The sequence below is a fragment of the Oncorhynchus clarkii genome, chromosome 13 (genome assembly GCF_045791955.1).
Source record: "Oncorhynchus clarkii lewisi isolate Uvic-CL-2024 chromosome 13, UVic_Ocla_1.0, whole genome shotgun sequence".
Taxonomy (NCBI): domain Eukaryota; kingdom Metazoa; phylum Chordata; class Actinopteri; order Salmoniformes; family Salmonidae; genus Oncorhynchus; species Oncorhynchus clarkii.
The window spans coordinates 40,264,925-40,282,965 of NC_092159.1; the positions used below are offsets into that span (position 1 = coordinate 40,264,925).

The following is an 18,041-nucleotide window of genomic DNA, read 5'->3' on the forward strand; positions in this document are numbered from 1 at the left end:
ACTACATAAAACGGAGCTCTGGCGCCATCTAGTGACAGCTCAGCATTCCATAACCAGAGGAGAGGCAAAGCAATGTAAAAATCCTCTAGCCTCATTAGCCTAGCAGACTTGTCCTCCATTCTAAAAAGGGCTGCATGCAATATGCTGAGGATGAGAAATTCCCTTCCCATTGCAGTTTCAGAAGCCGTTTACCACAGTAAGTAAAGAACGCATGTCTGTGCTGGTATGTTACTATATGTAATCTGCCTATAATGTACCATACTGGACATTTATCTTTGTGTTGCTCGCAACCCTTACTCATACCACTGCAGACTACTCACTCTTCACCAGACAAAAAGTTAAGACAGACATGTAGCAACTCAAAACTCTTTATTCGCTGACGCATTATATTTAAAAAAGACATACCATTGCTGCCACTTACAAGGCAGTGCCATCACCCAATCCTCCCCATACAGGATAATAGTTCAGAAAATGCCTCTAAAGTATTCTTGTCCATCTTCATTCCTTCAGTTCTTTTATTTTTTTACAGTAGCAACAAACCCCTAGAATGTTATTGGGGTTAACTACAAACAATTTTATTTACATTGAGCAAAAATTACACAAGAGGAAAAACATCTCCTTTTGAGGAGCATTTTGGAAAATAATTTAGAAATAAAACAAAAATAATAATTATTGCAGTATACTACAATCATACATTTGTTACATGATGCGAAAGCAGCATCTTGATGTACAGATTTCAGTGCAAGTCATTTCGATATACAACCACTACCACTTGGAACAACATGACCTTTAACCCTACAGCACTAAGAGGCTATGACCCCCCCACAGTACCTCCAATAAAACTTGAGCTTCACCCAACCTCTTATCGGTGTTCCCCCACCAGTGACCATTTTAATTTCCTTATGGGCAACATTTCATTAGTCAGTAATAAAGAACATCCCTTAAATGCCCATCATATTAGAGGGATACTTCACATTGCTCAGTGATCTATGTACACTATACTGTATTACAAATTGTTGGTGAATATTACGGGTCATGAAGAGAGCAAGTAGTCGTGAGAAAATGAGATATTAATGACAACAGAATTCAGGCAGTAGACTAGAGCCACCAGATTACATTACAAAGTCAAGGCTGTTTCCAGTCATGGATGTCACCCTAAACCCCCTCTTGTCCTCACCTCCCCTTTCCTTTCCCACAACACCATCCTGCTTATGGCTTCAGCCACTGTGTCTCTGTGGCTGTAAAAACAAAGAAGAACATTGACAGTGACAATCAGTTATAAAATGTGGGACAAAAAAAAATATTACTCCAGAGGTTTCTGCTTTAAAAATAAAAAAAATAAAACTGGGTTCCCATTCAAAACATCTTAGATTTGAGGTTGCCTCAAACCCTCCTCCACCCTGTCCAGAAACCTCAGGGTGAATCTCAGTCAACTGTTAGGAGCGGTCCATCAAAGTGCCCACAGTAAATGTCTGTTGTTTACCTCTGCACAGGCAGCATATCACAGCACCTCTGTCTGGCCAGTGGTCTAATGGTGGCCAGTCTGATGATATTCTCATCATCATCTGCTGCACAATGGTGCCACTACATCTCCCTCTCTCCATGTTTACTCAGATGTTTAACCAGGCCTGCTCTGGCCAAAACACACTCCTCTGATGTGGACACATGGCTCTAGTGAAGGTCTTCCTCAGGAGCCGTGGTTAGGGGGGTGCTGGAGGTCCTGCCCTGAGAAGATGGGGTGCAGGAAGGGGTGGAGCTGTAGTGCGGCTGCCGCAGCTGCGTTAGAGTGCCGGGGGGCGAACAGCGTTGGGTAGAGGGATGAGTGTGGTATGTGGTGGAGGGCTAAGGGGCTGTGGTGATGAAGTGCTGAGGCTGGGATAATGTGTATGGGCTGGCCAGAGAGGAAGGCCGTGTGGTGGGCAGGGATCAGTCCAGCGTGTCCCACTCCCAACTGGTGGCCCAGAGTGTGGCCTAGAGAGTGTCCCAGGTGAGACAGGGAGATGGGGGTGAGGTGGTGCTGGGGGATGTGGTGGACCTGGGCTAACTGGGGGTGCGGGTGGGGTCCGTGTGGGTGGATGCCCATGGCTGCAGCCTGAGCAGCATGGTGCTGCTGGATGAGGTGTTGTACTGTGGTGAGGGAGGTAGCCGAGGCTGCAGACACAGCAGGCTGGTGGATCTGGATCATCTGCTGCTGGGGGGGAGGGGGTGCCGGCTGCAGATGGTTCGCTGCTGCAGCCATGTTCGCTGCAGCCTGTGCTGCTGCGGCTGAGGGGAAGGTCTTTATGTGCTTGGCCAGGAGCTGCTGCTGGATGTGCTGCTGAGCGGCCTGCTGCAGCTTGCCGTACTTCTCCATCTCCTCTGGGGTGAAGGTGATGGGCTGGCTCTCCAGCGGGGCCAGATCGTCCTCCTCTGCCTCCACGCCCATGTCCTCCTCCTCCAGGCTGGGCGGGGGGTAGTTGGGGTAGGCGTGCATGGGGGGTGGCTGCTGATGCATGTCGGGGATGAGGGACTCCATCATGGGGTTCTGGGAGGGGTCCTGTCCCGGGTCGCCCTGGTATGGGGGCATCAGCATGGAGGGTTCCTGATGGAACAGTGGACGGGGCTCATGAAGAACCCGTGCGTCCAGGGTGAGGTGGCGGGCTTCCTGAACAACTACTACCGTCTCCTCCACCTTCTTATGAGCTGGTGGAGGGGGAGGCGGTGGGGGGAACTCCCGGATGGGCTCCATCAGGATGACCTCTGCCACGGCATCTGAACCTTTCCCTGCTGATGACTTCTCTCCACCATCGGGCCGGGTCAGGGGGATCGCAGGGAATTTCTTCCCTGCCTGCAGCTTACCGAACAGGGGCAGCATGGACTTATTGCCCAGAGCTGGAGGCAGTTTGGGCCCAAAGTAGCCCAATGGTGGGTCCTTGATCTTGGCGCCAGTCTTGGCCCCTGTGGTTGGGACATCAGATCCCTTCCTGGACTGGATCTTATCCAGAAGCTGGCGGGCGGTGAAGTGTGAGGAAGAGTTCCTCTGGTCTCCTCCTCCTTCTCCCCGGGACCCCCCTGCCCTCTGGCTCTGGGAGCTGCTGTTGCGGTTTGGGGCTCGTGACGAGGCAGAGCGGGGGGACTGGGAACGGTAGATGCAGGAGCGGTTGAAGTCTCGGCGCCGTGTAGCGCTGTCTGCCCGGCCCCTGTGGCCCCCCTGGCCTCCCCGACCACGGTGAGGGGAGCCCTTAGTAGAGCTGGAAGAGCGGCTGGCTGAGCTGTGGCTGCGGCTGTAGCTGCGTCTCCACGACCTGGCGCTGCTGCTGCGGCTCCTGCTGCTAGAGCTCCGAGAGCTGCTCCGGTGCCGCCGCTGGTGCCTCTTCCTGCGGCTGTGGCTGCGTGAGCGGGAGCGAGAGTCCTCCGAGGACGAGGAAGAATAGTGACGTCTTCTGGAGCGCCGCCGCCCGCCGCTTCCCCGTCGATCGTACTCGGAGTCAGAGGAGCGTTTAGAGTGTCTCCGGTGGCGGCCTCCGTCACTGTCGTCACTGTAACTGTCTGAGTAGCTGCGGCTGCGCCGGCTGTAGGCGCTCGAGGAGCGCTCCGAGCTGCTGGAGTCTGACTGGCTACGGGAGGCCTGGCCGCGGTGCCGCCGCCGGCTGCTCCCTCGCCCGTCTCCCCGACGCGACGAGCGGCTTCGGGAGCGGCCGGAGTCCTCGCTCTGGTGCCGGTGCCCCTCCCGGGGCGTGGACCTGCGGCGGCTGGATCGGGAAGCTGAGCCTCCACCTCCTTCCTCCTCACTCTCACTGCTGGGTGGTCTACCTGGCCCGGGGCTCTTCTGGGCCGAGGAGGAGCAGGAAGCGCTGGGTGGGGCGCTGGGGTCTGTCTTCAGACGCTTGGTGCCGTTGTGCTCCTCAGAGGGCTTGGCCTCGTCAGAACCTTTCCCTGCCCCACCTTCCTCTGCCCCGGACTTCTGAAGTGCTTCTTTGGCTGGTCGTTTCCTCTTCCCAGGTTCCACTCCTGTAGCAGATCCTGTTCCTGCTGGTGCTGGGGGAGCACTAGAAACCGTTGCGGCTACTGCTTTATCCTCTTTAGGCTTTTCCTTATCACCACCACCTCCTTCTTCCCCATCCTCACCTTTGTTTTTGCTCTTCTTTCGTTTGTGTTTTTTCTTCTTTTTGGTTTTCTCTCCTAGGATCTCAGTTTCCGCGTCCCCGTCCACTATGGCTCCCTTCTCTTTTTCTTTGCGCTTGGAGCCTTTCCCAGATTTCTTATGCTTCTTCTTCTTCTTCTTTTTCTTCTTCTTGGCTCCGCTTGTGCTACTCTGTAGCTTTTGTTCCTCAGTCTCCCCTTGGGAACCCTCTATTTTTAAGGAGGGCTGCTCCTTACCAGTGTTGTCAGTGCTGGGCCCAGGGGTGGTGGTGGTGGTGGCAGCAGCAGCATTCCCCTCATTGACTGCAGCAGCTGCCTCAGGATTGGTTTTTTTCTCAGCTCCTTCACCAGCGGGCTTGGAGGACTTGGCTGCTCGTCCCCCTTTGTTGCGGGACAGTTTGAAGTCGAAGTACAGGGGGTTGCAGCTGTAAGAGAGGGCGGGCTGAGCCTTGGTAAAATCCAGCAGCTCCGAGGGCCACTGCAGAGTGGTGCTCTCGTCTTTGCTCAGGACCAGGAAGAAGGGGCCGGTGGGGATTTTGGGGCCCGAGTTGGGCTCTGGGACTGGGGTCTCCTGCTTGCTGCCTGGTACTGGGGTGGGGGCCATTGTGGGTGGGGGGTCTGTTAAGCTGGCAGAGGCCTCTTCAGTCTTCAGTTTAGGTGATGTGGGAGTGGGCTCTGTGACTGGAGCTGCAGGAGTCTTCTCTGGCTCCTCTGATTTGCACTCAGTAGCTTTTGGCTGTGTCTGCTCAGAAACCTCTACTACCACCTTCTCGGTCTTCTTCACTTCCTTCTCTTCCACCTCTTCATCTTCTTCTTGCTCCCTGATCTCACACTGGTCTGTGGCCTTCATGAACACCAGGAACTGGAAGCGGGGTTTGACTCTGCAGTGGGTTGGTGGGATGTAGTGGTAGTATTCAGGCTCCTGGCCGGCCCAGCCTTCCTCCTTCTTCATCATCATCTTCAGCTTGTTGAGAGTGGAGGCTAGGGAGGCGCCATCATCTTCTTCCTCCTGCTGCTCTGGTTGTTCTTGATATAGTTGCTCCTCCTGCTGCTCCTCCTCCTCCTCCGGCCCTGCTGTTCCATTCCCCCCTCCCTTGGGGCTCTCGGTGCTGCAGCCGGAGGTCTCCTCCTGTCCCGCGGCCTTCTCCCCTCCCTCCTCCTGTCCCCCCTCCTCCTCGTCATCCTGATGGAGTTTAGCGAACACTGCTGCGACAGTCTCCAGCTTCACTGGGGGTTTCTTGGCGAAGGAGAAGGACACGCTGACCTTGGAGGCCCCGGCCGGGGATGAGCTGCTCTTCCCCAGGGAGAAGCTGACGGTGGGGGCTGGTTTGGGGGAGGCCTGACCCCCACTGCTCTTCTCCTCCCCTGACAAGCCCTCCATGGCAGTGTCTGTAGGGGGAACATACTCGGGGGTTACAGCACTCCCCTCTTCACCCTTCTCCCCATCTACTGCCACGGTGGTGGGTTTGAACATGGGACCACTTCCCGGGGTACTGAAACAACGATAAAGAACATATTAAAGTGACGTGTTTCATGTGTTATGCGTTTCATCCAGAACACATTATTTTAAATTATAATTTTTCTTTGCACATACATCTGCAAACACTGCACTGATAGGAAGCTGCAGCTATTAGACTGTTAAACAGCCATCACTAGCACATTAGAGGCAGCTGCCTTTAGGCATAGACTAGGAATCACTGCCCACTTTAAGGAATGGAACACTAGTCACTTTAATAATGTTTACCTATCTGGCATTACTCATCTCATATGTATATACAGTGAGGGAAATAAGTATTTGATCCCCTGCTGATTTTGCACGTTTGCCCACTGACAAAGAAATGATCAGTCTATAATTTTAAAATGGTAGGTTTATTTGAACAGTGAGACAGAATAACAAAAAAAGAATCCAGAAAAACGCATGTCAAAAATTGTATAAATTGATTTGCATTTTAATGAGGGAAATAAGTATTTGACCCCTCTGCAAAACATGACTTAGTACTTGGTGGCAAAACCCTTGTTGGCAATCAGAGGTCAGACGTTTCTTGTAGTTGGCCACCAGGTTTGCACATATCTGGGATTTTGTCCCACTCCTCTTTGCAGATCTTGGCAACTCGAACCTTCAGCTCCCTCCACAGATTTTCTATGGGATTAAGGTCGGGAGACTGGTTAGGCCACTCCAGGACCTTAATGTGCTTCTTCTTGAGCCACTCCTTAGTTGCCTTGGCCGTGTGTTTTGGGTCATTGTCATGCTGGAATACCCATCCACGACCCATTTTCAATGCCCTGGCTGAGGGAAATAGGTTCTCACCCAAGATTTGACGGTGCATGGCCCCGTCCATCGTCTCTTTGATGCTGTGAAGTTGTCCTGTCCCCTTAGCAGAAAAACACCCCCAAAGCATAATGTTTCCACCTCCATGTTTGACGGCGGGGATGGTGTTCTTGGGGTTATAGGCAGCATTCCTCCTCCTCCAAACACGGCTAGTTGAGTTGATGCCAAAGAGCTCCAACACTTTCACCCAGTTGTCCTCTGAATCATTCAGATGTTCATTGACAAACTTGAGACGGGCATGTATATGTTCTTTCTTGAGCAGGGGGACCTTGCGGGCGCTACAGGTTTTCAGTCCAACACGGCGTAGTGTGTTACCAATTGTTTTCTTGGTGACTATGGTCCCAGCTGCCTTGAGATCATTGACAAGATCCTCCCGTGTAGTTCTGGGCTGATTCCTCACCGTTCTCATGATCATTGCAACTCCACGAGGTGAGATCTTGCATGGAGCCCCAGGCCGAGGGAGATTGACAGTTCTTCTGCGTTTCTTCCATTTGCGAATAATCGCACCAACTGTTGTCACTTTCTCACCAAGCTGCTTGGCGATGGTCTTGTAGCCCATTCCAGCCTTGTGTAGGTCTACAATCTTGTCCCTGACATCCTTGGAGAGCTCTTTGGTCTTGGCCATGGTGGAGAGTTTGGAATCTGATTGATTGCTTCTGTGGACAGGTGTCTTTTATACAGGTAACAAACTGAGATTAGGAGCTCCTAATCTCAGCTCGTTACCTGTATAAAAGACACCTGGGAGCCAGAAATCTTTCTGGTTGAGAGGGGGTCAAATACTTATTTCCCCTCATTAAAATGCAAATCAATTTATAACATTTTTGACTGTCTCACTGTTCAAATAAACCTACCATTAAAATTATAGACGGATCATTTCTTTGTCAGTGGGCAAACGTACAAAATCAGCAGGGGATCAAATACTTTTCCCCCTCACTGTACTGCATTCTATATTCTACAGTATCTTAGTCAATGAATAATGTTTACATATCTTGTATTACTCATCTCATATGTATATACTGTATTCTATACTATTCTACGTTATCTTAGTCCGTTCCACTCTGACATCGCTCATCCATATGTATATAGTCTTAATTCAGTCCTACATAGATGTGTGTGTATTGGGTATATGTTAAGTAATTTGTTAGATATTACTGCACTGTCAGAGCTAGAAGCACAAGCATTTCGCTACAACCGCAATAACATCTGCTAACCCAATCACGTATATGCGACCAATAAAATTAAAATGTGATATTATTTATTGGGTTACAGCCTCCACTTCAGCCAGGAGAGGGCGGTTGAGTGTGCAGTATATACTGTAGCATGTGCTCACCGGTTCTGCTGTTTCCTCTGCTCAGCCAGCACATGCAGCCTGCGTAGCAGCTTCTCCTGCTTCTTCCCACCCTTCCGGGAGCGTGATGACACATTTCTCGCAAACTCCCTCTGCTTCAGCTCCTTAAGCCTCTGCAGCAGCACACCAAGGGCAGGATGGCGGGAGAGTGGAAGGGAAGAGAGGAGGAGAAAGACAGATTGGGTCAGATGGAGAAGAAGAGGGAGAGAAAGAGAGCAGTTAAGGTCAATGGTGCAGCAACATCATTCAACAAGACCATTTTATATCTGCAAAGCCCTCTCCACTGAGAGTGTCTGGGATTTAAGGCTTGGGGTTTCTCTGAGCTCGTGTACACGGTGACAGTATACCCAGTGTGTGGAGGGCTGTAGCAGCGTGGGGGTAAGCGGAGGTCCTCCTCACCTGCTTATGAGCGTGGTCGTACGAGTTGATGTGGTTGTCAAACTCTTGGTGCTTCTGGTACTGTTTCTCACACAGCTCACAGTAAAAGTTGGCCCGCAGGTCTTCCAGGGCTTTGGCGATGGCCTTCTCCTTTTCCACCTGGTCCTGTTGTTGGGGTCAAGGAGGGCAGGGGGCGGAGACAGGAGATGTGAGTGACATTGATACAGATTAGAGATAGAAAGATGAAATAACATCCTGAGATTAGAGCCAGTATAATCTGGTCTTTATTCTCCTATCATAGGGCTCGGTAGTGGTTGAGTAATCCACAGGAAACTCTATGGTTGTTTATCATTGAGGTTAAAAGTCCAATAACCGAAAGAAATCAATCACATAAGGTAACAAAGCGTACAAGGATTGTGCTTGCAGGTTGTTTTTATACAGTGCATTCGTAAAGTATTCAGACCCCTTCCCTTTTTTTCAACATTTTGTTACATTATAGCCTTATTCTAAAATGTATTAAATAATTGTTTTCCCCTCACAAACTACAAACAATACCCCATAATGTTTTATTTAATTAAAAACAAATTGCACATGAATTAAAAACAGAAATACCTTATTTACAAAAATATCCTTGAGGTTTCTACAACTTGGAGTCCACCTGTGGTAAATTCAATTGATTGTACATGATTTGGAAAGGCACACACCTGTCTATATAAGGTCCCACAGCTGACAGGTCCCTTAGAGAAACAGTTATCTCCATCATTCTTAAATGGAAGAAGTTTGAAACCACCAAGACTCTTCCTAGAGTCAATCAATTGAAGAGGCAGCAGGTAGCCTATTGGATAGAGCGTTGGGACAGTAACTGAAATGTTGCTGGATCAAATCCCCGAGCTGACAAGGTCAAAATCTGTCGTTCTGCCCGTGCGAGGCAGTTTAACCCACTGTTACCCGATGACGTGGATCTCGATTATGGCAGCCCCCCCGCACCTCGATGTTTCAGAGGGTCAAATGCGTTCAGTTGTACAAGATTCTCTGGTCTGAAGAAACAGCTTGAGAGGATAGGCAGAGAAGAACGGGAGAAACTCCATAAATACAGGTGTGCAAAGCTTGTAGCATCATACCCAAGAAGACTTGAGGCTATAATCGCTGCCAAAGGTGCTTCAACAAAGTACTGAGTAAAGGGTCTGAAATAAATGTGATATCAGTTTGACATTTTTCATGAATTTGCTAACATTTCTAAAAACCTGTTTCTGCTTGTCGTTAGTTGGTATTGTGTCTAGATTGATGTGGGACATTAAAAAAATGAGGGAAAAGCCAAGGGGTCTGAATACTTTCCAAATGCACTGGCATATGCCATTTCCGCAGATATACCGGTAACCCGCTAAAATAAATGATTTGGCACATGCATGACAGTATAAGTGTTCCATTGACTGAGCGTCTGTCTGTGTTTATCTCATATATTCTGAATCTCACACCAGCACAAACAGCAACTCCTCACATGAAGTCATCCAATTTTCTCCACTAGAAAGAAGCGCAAGTGAGTGGGAGATGAGGAACAGGAGAAGCTCTATGATTCTCCAAGGCCGATTTTACTGCATTGAGACACAGAACGGCAGCAGAATCTTAACAAGACAAGGCTATGAGTCACTGGCACAGGAGAAAAGCAAGAAGGTATGTAAATGCAGGAAACAGGGTCACCTTGAAGCGAGTGAACGAATGCTAGTGAGAGATTGTTGAAACGAGGACCTTGAGAAGAGAGGCGTATGTATGGCTGGACTGAGTTAGCTAGTAAGGAGTCTCACCTTGTATTTCTGCTGTAATTCCTCTGTGACTTCCTTCTCCACCTCCAGCACTTTCCTCTTCTCTGTAGCATCTTCGGCAACGTCCAACTACACACACACACACACACACACAGGGTATATGTAAGTTAACAAACTCGCTATGAACAAACTAAAACAGCACTCACAAATACACAGACCCATTTTACACAGTGCATGTCGTAGGATACAAAATGTAGAATATGGATATTTTGCGGGCCACTGACAGTGTCTTACCTCCATCTCCATGCGTCCCATCCCCATGACATCATATTTGAGGATGATGGGCACAGGGTCGGTGCGTCCTGGGGGGAGAGAGACAGAAGGAGGGGGAGGTGAGGCTCTGACACTGGGATGGGGGGACAGCTCGGGGACAGCCTGCCTAAAGAGCACAGGGTGCTGGGGTTAGAGAATATTGCCTTGAAGTGCAAAGAGACCAGAAAAGCTACAGTGAACCAAAAACCAGCCATTCTCACAGCTTACCATAGCCACCAGGCACGGCACAGCTTAAGTACCCTGACTACTTCTCAGCTGGGTTCTCTTTTCTAGAAAGACGCATCCAAATTGCTGCACTGATCCTAGTTCTGAGACGTAACCAGCAGAGGCCATATGAGCAGTTCAGAGACGTCCATTTGGATAAGGGAGGGGGAGAGGACAAGGAAACGGAGGGATAAAGTATACTGGAGAAAAACGGAGTGGCAAGGACAGGGTTTAAGCCTGTATCTGTCGCAGTATCTCCGTGTCTCCCTCCAGTCTCAAACTGCTGAGCGTAGCCTCTCTCCCCCCTCCCTCCTCCAGTACCGCAGTCCGTTTCAACAAGAATGCCAAGTTTACCAAGGACAATACTGCCGGAGGGGCTGGCTGACGCAGCTGCTACAGATTACTGAGCAGAACACCACTGCGACAACATAGTACAGCCTCCCCATCACCCGGCTCTGAACTGCCCAGTGACTGACCCCACAACTCCCTGTACTTGTCCCATAGGAGACCCATTCTCTGCCCCCCCCCCCTTCCCTCAGTCTACTTAAGCCATGTTATGTAAGCTGTGAAAAGAGCTAGATCAGAAGGAAATTAACTTCAGAAAAATAAATGAACCAACCAAAAACAACCAGAAAACAGAATGAAACAGAAAAAGATCAAAACTATGTTGGAGATTTGACACGTAATTTTGCTTAATCCACTCATAATCAGCCAAACGAAGCAGAGAGAGAGAGAGTAAATAAAGGACAAGCACTGAACTACAGCGGAGTGACGTCACAGGCCAGGAATCGCCATGGTGACATTGCAGGGGAGGGGATACTTACCTGAGAAAATAGGGTATAGGGTGGGGTTGGACAGACAGGGGTTCTCAAAACAAAAAAGGCACAAAACAGAATTTGGACTAGTCTGCTGCAGCAGTGGCTGTTGGTTGGCAGCCAGGTTCACAGTAAATCAGATAAGAGTCCAATCAGCACTTCAGTTTGGTTTCAGTTTTTTTTTTCTCTCTTCTTACTTCAAGATTACGTTATTATCCTCATGATCAATTTTAGACTCAGTTTATACCCTTGGGCAAGAGTGATTATGAACATTTTAAAAAGATGCTTGTCTATAGTTAACAGGGCTAGGAATGAACAAATCCACAATCAGAAACAAATGACGACTAATTATTATTACCACATAGCACAACCTATTAGCCATATTAAACTGGGTGGTTTGAGCCCTGAATGCTGATTGGCTGAAAGCCGTGGTTATCAGACCTTATACCATGGGTGTGACAAACAAATTATTTTAACTGCTCTAATTACATTGGTAACCAGTTTACAATAGCATCGAGGCACCTCGTGGGTTTGTGATATATGGCCAATATACCACAGCCAACAGCTGAATCTAGGAACGCTGTGTTGCGTCGTAACTAAGAACAGCCCTTAGCCGTGGGATATTGGTCATATCCCACACCCCCTTGTACCTTATTGCTTATTTCTAATCCACATGCCTCACTAGCGAGGAGGAGAGACTGTAGTCTCTCATTCGGAAACTAAAAGAGCAGGTTTGGTTTAAATCATGTGATAACTAATAATGTTAGGGCCATAACGACATTAGTGGTCTGATCGCATAAAACCAGACATATTAAAAGGGGCTCGTGATAACAGTGACTACAGTCTTCTATTGCATTGGAAGCCAGCGTGATAATCAGCATAACAGGGCAGCAGCATAGGCTTACATACCTAATGTATTCATTAGTGCCAGAATACAGATGTGAGACAAATTCATTCCTAGCCCATGGGGCAATTTTTATTTGATTTGAATCCTCTCTGTTAACATCTGTCTGTTCTCTGAATTGTTCTTGTATCATTGTTATGGTCACAGCCCAATGGTATAATCCTAATTCTTAAATTATAGCCACATGTGTATCAAATAAGGGCCTGTCTGGACTCCAAACCCCACTACAGTGTCTGTCTGCCGGTTGGACACTTTAAGGCAGGGTGGAGGGTGTGACGCAATTGCCAAATTGAGCTCCGTACCGCATCGCCGTGTGCCCCTCATAATTTTGGAATAATGTTGAAGGCTCCGAATAGCTCCGCATTGACATGATTGATTGACAGTAGGTGGGAGGTCCTGTATAAAAACAAACTCACTTCCTCAACAACAGCTCTGCTCCCGAAGCGCAAGAAGTACGAATGTCCTGACCTGCGCAGAGGCCGTATCACCATAAATGCTGCACAGTCAATGCAGACGTCCAAATGACAATGCAGCGCCTATTCTACCTGATAATTAATGACACCCAGGTCTAAATCAGTCCCTAATTAGAGGGGAACAATGAAAAAAAAACAGTGGAAATATAGCTTTGAGGTCCAGAGTTGAGTTTGATGGACCTAGACTATTAGAGTGGATATTGAGCAGTCCAACCACAAGGGGGACTGCTTGAGACCAGCCCACGGACAGACAGACAGGCCACTGCAGTAAAGCTCTCCACCAATGGACCAGTTCCCTGAGAACACGGGGGAGGAGTCACAATCCAGGCACCTAATCTTCATGAAATACATTTTTTTTTTTTTTTTACAATTACAGAAGATGTCCCCAACTATAACCATTTTTAGAAACACAGTGACAATACCTTCAGCATTACCCATTCCAGTGGACAACAAAGGGACCGGACAAAAAGGTGTGCATCTAAATCACAGTGTGAATCACAAGGTAAAAAATAAAAAAATAAAACTGAAAACAAACAAAATGAGAATGTTTCTAAGCGTAATGTAGATGTATATATGATAATATACAAACAGCAGAATGAGTACTAATACTGAGAGAGAATTGAAAGCCTATGTAGCATTGGTGCTCTGATGACGGGAAAACAACAAATGAAAGAAATGGGAGGAAAGAAATGAAACAAAATAAAAACAATTCAATCGGGGGGGGAAAAATTAACATTTACCACTAAGTTTACCATCAGCACAACATGGGCAGGATCAAATCACTGTAAAAAAGAAACACCAATTGGTTAAGCAGGAAGATTCGAGGCACATAGAGAAGGGCGAATGTGGTGGGGATGGGACTTGGGGGGGGGGGATTAAAGCCCTTCTCTCCTCTCTTCAACCTTGGCCCTCTGGGTGCTTACAGGGATCTCCTCTCACCACCACACTCTCCCCCACTGTCCCAGTCCCCAATCCTGGCTCTTACTACCCCAATTTCCCATGAGTGCCTGGACCCCTTGTTCATCTCTCCTGTATGCCCCATATCTGTGGTAAGTAACTCCCAACACCCCTCACTCTTCCTTCACCCTACCCCAAAGAATGACAGCGAGAGCCAGCAGTTGGCTTCAATAACATCCCCATCAGATAAGAGCTCTGGGGGAGTTGGGTTGGACTCTGTTCTTCAGGGTAGGGGATGATTGTTTAAACAGCTGAATCTGAGGACAGATCCACTTGGAACAGGAGAACAGGGCGAGGTTCCCTGTCCGGCTGTCCTACAGATCATGCTTTAAATGTAGCGTGTTAAAATATCTATCAATCGCATCTGGTACAGTAAAGAGGAATGACCATGCCTCATTTGATACGAGCATGCAACCAATCAACTGCCCCTGACAACAGAACACCACTCGACACACAGCCACCATTCTCCCCTCTGTCAGCCTCACAGACAGATGTTTTTTTTTTGTCAGCCTGGTCAGCCCCCAAATCCCCTCACTGTCCCACGGTCAGCAAGCTCAGTTTGGGACATGCTTACCCCCAGGATGGTGAACATAGACAGGAAATGTACCTGAAAAAGGGGGCCACAGGGCTTTGAGCAGTGCTTAGGAGACTTGGTCTAGCACTGTAAGTGTGCAACAACAGGAAAACAACAGTCAAATGATTATTTAGAGCTGAATTTGAAGTACTCCATGGAGCATATGAAGGGTTCTTTGAGTGTAGCACGGTAGCCTATACAGAGCACTGCTTAAATCCCCAGATGACTGACAGTCCAGGCAGGCAGGGTTGAACCTCTGGGACAGGCATGCTGTGCAGGGGGGGGGGGCCAAAAGGAGAGGGATGATGGGTGTGTGTGACGTTGGTGGACATGGGAGGGAGGGGCAGACACATTTTGGGTGAAGGAGGGGGGAGTGAGGTTTTCCCTGTAAGTTTTCCCTAGGGCCCCCGCGTCAGTGACTGACACACCCAAATACACACGTCTCAGTCCCATATGACAACCGCACGCATACATACAGTACACACTCACTCCACAGGTTTGAAGGTAAATATAGGCAGATGGGGGGGGGGGCTACTCTGCAAGCCATTCAAAAGACTGAGCCGTGGTCACAGCCAATCAGAACCCCCAACCATGGCAGCCACAGACACTCAAAGGGAAAAACACAAATCTAAAGAGACTTGAAGCTGGTGATTCTACAGGATGTGATGCAATCTTTTGTTACTAGGATCTACCTTGATTTTTATTGGATTTTGGTTGGGTTTTTCGTACTTGGAATCAAAGCACTGTAGGTACTTGTGAGCAGATTGTGAAAAGTGAAATAATAGTTTAGTGGTTTATAATGCCAAGAGGAGAAGCTGAGAGAGGCCAGTATTAGCCTATGTTGTAAAGGGCGGTGTTACATTGAGGTCAATTGTAGAGTGGGAGAAACACACACACACACACATACATACATACATACATACAGAGGGAATCCAACAAACCTTACCTAAAAAAGGGGCAAAAAGAACAAAAGAAGAAATAAGAACAGAGTCAATACAGTGACAACTCAAAGCACAGGGGAAACATTGCTATCAAGTCAAACAAGCTTCTGTTCTGACAGGAGGGGAGAGAACGAGTATAATCCTGTAGTAGTATTATTTTTATCATTAGAATATGATCCCACAGATTCATTCTATAGTGATGTGATGGCGTGATACTGTGATTGTGTTATAAGTCCACTCCGGAGTAAAGTAGATGACCATATTTGTCCACAGTTGTTGGGTTCAGACACAGGACCATTAATATCCACAACAATTGGACATGCAGGCAGGCTAGCGCCAGACAGACAGACTCGTCTACCCACAGAGCAGAGGCCACTGCTTACATAGCCACACTGTACTGACACCATGCAAACAGCAACAACACAAGAGCTACACTCCAACTTAAACATTTTACAATGGAGTCATTTAGCAGACGCTCTTATCCAGAGCGACTTACAGGAGCAATTAGTGTCAACTGCCTTGCTCAAGGGCACAGATTGTCGGCTCAGGGATTCGAAACCTTTCGGTTTCTGGCCGAACGCTGTTAACCAGAAGGCTACATGCCGCTTAGTACATAAGCCGTAAACATGTACAGATTATCACATCAAACATACAAACACAACCCCCTTTATTCGCTAGACTACTGACAACCAGACAGCAGGTCCGGTTTTAAAATGCATATTTAAAAACAAAACACCCTGTACTGTCTGCCTCAATCCCGTCATGGGTCACCGCAGTGCTTTCACACTCAGACAGGTAGTTCCCAATGTGCCCTGTATGAGGCAGTGTTGTGCCCTGTAGGAGGCAGTGTCCTGGACTGTAGGGCCTCTGGCTGGTAACTGGTGACAGAGAAGTGGACTGAAAGCCCTACATGTCCATGAGCAGAGGAGAGGTGAGAGCGGAGAAATACCAGGAACCCCTGCCAACCTCCTTACAACCAGTCCCTGGCATTAGCCTCAATCCACCATTCCTCATGGGACAGCGTCGAGACCCTCAGCAAGCAAGACGCCACGTCTGTGTTCTCTTCAAGGCCAGAGATGACGAGTCGTTGACACAAGTGTAGCAACGTCCTCAAATCTCCTTAGCATACGAGAGCGTTGTTGGTATTACATTTGCCGTGTGTGTGTGTGGCATTCCTCTGTGTGACTGTTGTGTTTAGCACAGTGCTGCCAAATGGGAGGGTGGGACAGATCCCCAGCTAGACGAGCCATGGCTAAACACTACAGACAGAAAAGCAGACACTAAAAGAATGCAGTGTGCCCTGCGCTACGTACACTACTCGCCTCCCTTAAAACAAATAGCCAGCTGACCTGACTGACGCAGGTCTTAACTCAGTGCAGATCCTCATGTTGCACCTGAGGCTACTACTGCAGGGAGGCTGGCAGTCTACAGTTGCATAAGCAGCATTGTAACGGCATCCTCCTCTAAAAGCAAGTATAAAAACAAGGTTCTCTAACACAGGCCTATTTATCCACTTAGTAAGACATTAAGATGCAAATGTAGCATTCGACACATTGTTACAATCACCTGCTCAGGGTGTCAGACTGAACAAGAGGACAAGTCTCCAGTAGTGTACGGTTTTGAGAGGGAGAAGGCATCCAGGCACTGTGTCCCGGTTGAAAACAAGACTTGTGTGTTAGGAGACAGAGAATGAGCAGACTGGGACGTTTCCCATTAGCGTGTTGTAATCCAGATGCTTCCTGCTGGGTGGGCAGGGAATGGCTGGTGTGACTAAGGGAACAGGGCGAGAGAGAGGAACGATGGAGGGATGAGAAAAGGCTGGGTGAAAGACGGGTCCGGGTTGTGCAGCTAGCTCTGGGCGGAAACAAATGAGTGTGAAAGGGGTTGGGTGAAGAGGTTAAGGCTCCTCGTGAAGTAGACACACTCACTCTAAACCAATTCTCAATAGACTACATGGACCAACCAGCCTGCCAACTATGACATCATTCAAAGCTGAAGGGAAACAACACGACACAGGGCTCTACAGTGGACCATTTTACTCACATAGGCACCAAAATATTTTGTTGTGCGACCTTTGCCTAGCACCAGTGCGCCTAGACAAATGTAGGATTCTAGCTTTCTAACCTAAAATATTTTGCACTGTGCTCCAAAATGTATTCGTGTGCGCCTACAATTTTACATGTACAATTTTTTTTTTTTAAAGGCCAGTGTAGAGACTTGCTATTCATCACCCTCTATAGAGAGAGCAGGGGGAAGGAGAGGGAGAGCCGGGGAGAAGTGAGACGGAGAGAGGGAGAGAAAGAGGACGAGGGTATGAGTACGAGAGAGACCGGAGGGGCAGAGAGTGAGCGAGCGAGGGAAGAGAATCTAGCGTAGCAGGCAGGAGTTGAGTGAAGAGAAGCCGGGGCGCTGCACCTCCAGGACCAAGTAAATGAGGCCGTGTGCTGAACTAGAGGCTGAGGTGGCCTAAGCACCCCCCCACCATCCTGCACAGCACCAGTCAATGCTGGGCCAGCCAATCCCTGCCTATAGAGGAAAAACAGCATGAACCACAGCCAACAGCTCTGCATCCTGCACCGAGTGTTGCTGCTGCGTGAGGTTCTGAAGGCCGTTTTCAGACCAAGACAGTCCTACACACAGACACAGACATGAAAGCTTGTACTAGCACAGCAGTGCAGGCAGATAACATGCAAACACGTGTTTGGGCTGTCTAATGAAAGTTCACCAGGACATTACAGACCTAAAGGGAGGAGGAACTGCAGAGACAGACACTGAGTGCATTGGCTGTACTGTCTTGTCTGTCACTGCTAAACGCAGAGGCTTTTATGCTCAAACCCTTGTCAGCCAACTAAAAACACCATCTGACATGAGCTGTGGTCAATCAGTGCACACAAAATGCATCA

At 48.5% G+C, this 18,041-nt stretch overlaps 1 protein-coding gene across 11 annotated transcripts in view; it reads right to left on the minus strand.

Annotated features, from left to right (window-relative positions):
- Positions 1 to 355: 355 nt before the first annotated feature.
- LOC139364695 (G patch domain-containing protein 8-like) overlaps positions 356 to 18,041 on the minus strand; it is a 37,240-nt gene continuing 19,554 nt past the window's right edge. For 7 of the 11 annotated variants that reach the window (XM_071101652.1, XM_071101650.1, XM_071101649.1 and 4 more), the window contains 5 exons: positions 10,232 to 10,299; positions 9,980 to 10,066; positions 8,199 to 8,342; positions 7,782 to 7,912; positions 356 to 5,615 (listed from right to left, as the gene is read on the minus strand). In XM_071101652.1, the coding sequence (XP_070957753.1) occupies positions 1,688 to 5,615; positions 7,782 to 7,912; positions 8,199 to 8,342; positions 9,980 to 10,066; positions 10,232 to 10,299 (4,358 nt within the window). In that variant the 3' untranslated portion in view covers positions 356 to 1,687. Of the gene's footprint in view, positions 5,616 to 7,781; positions 7,913 to 8,198; positions 8,343 to 9,979; positions 10,067 to 10,231; positions 10,300 to 13,406; positions 15,104 to 18,041 lie in introns of those variants that run through there. The other 4 variants (XM_071101660.1, XM_071101657.1, XM_071101659.1 and 1 more) reach the window with 4 other exon arrangements.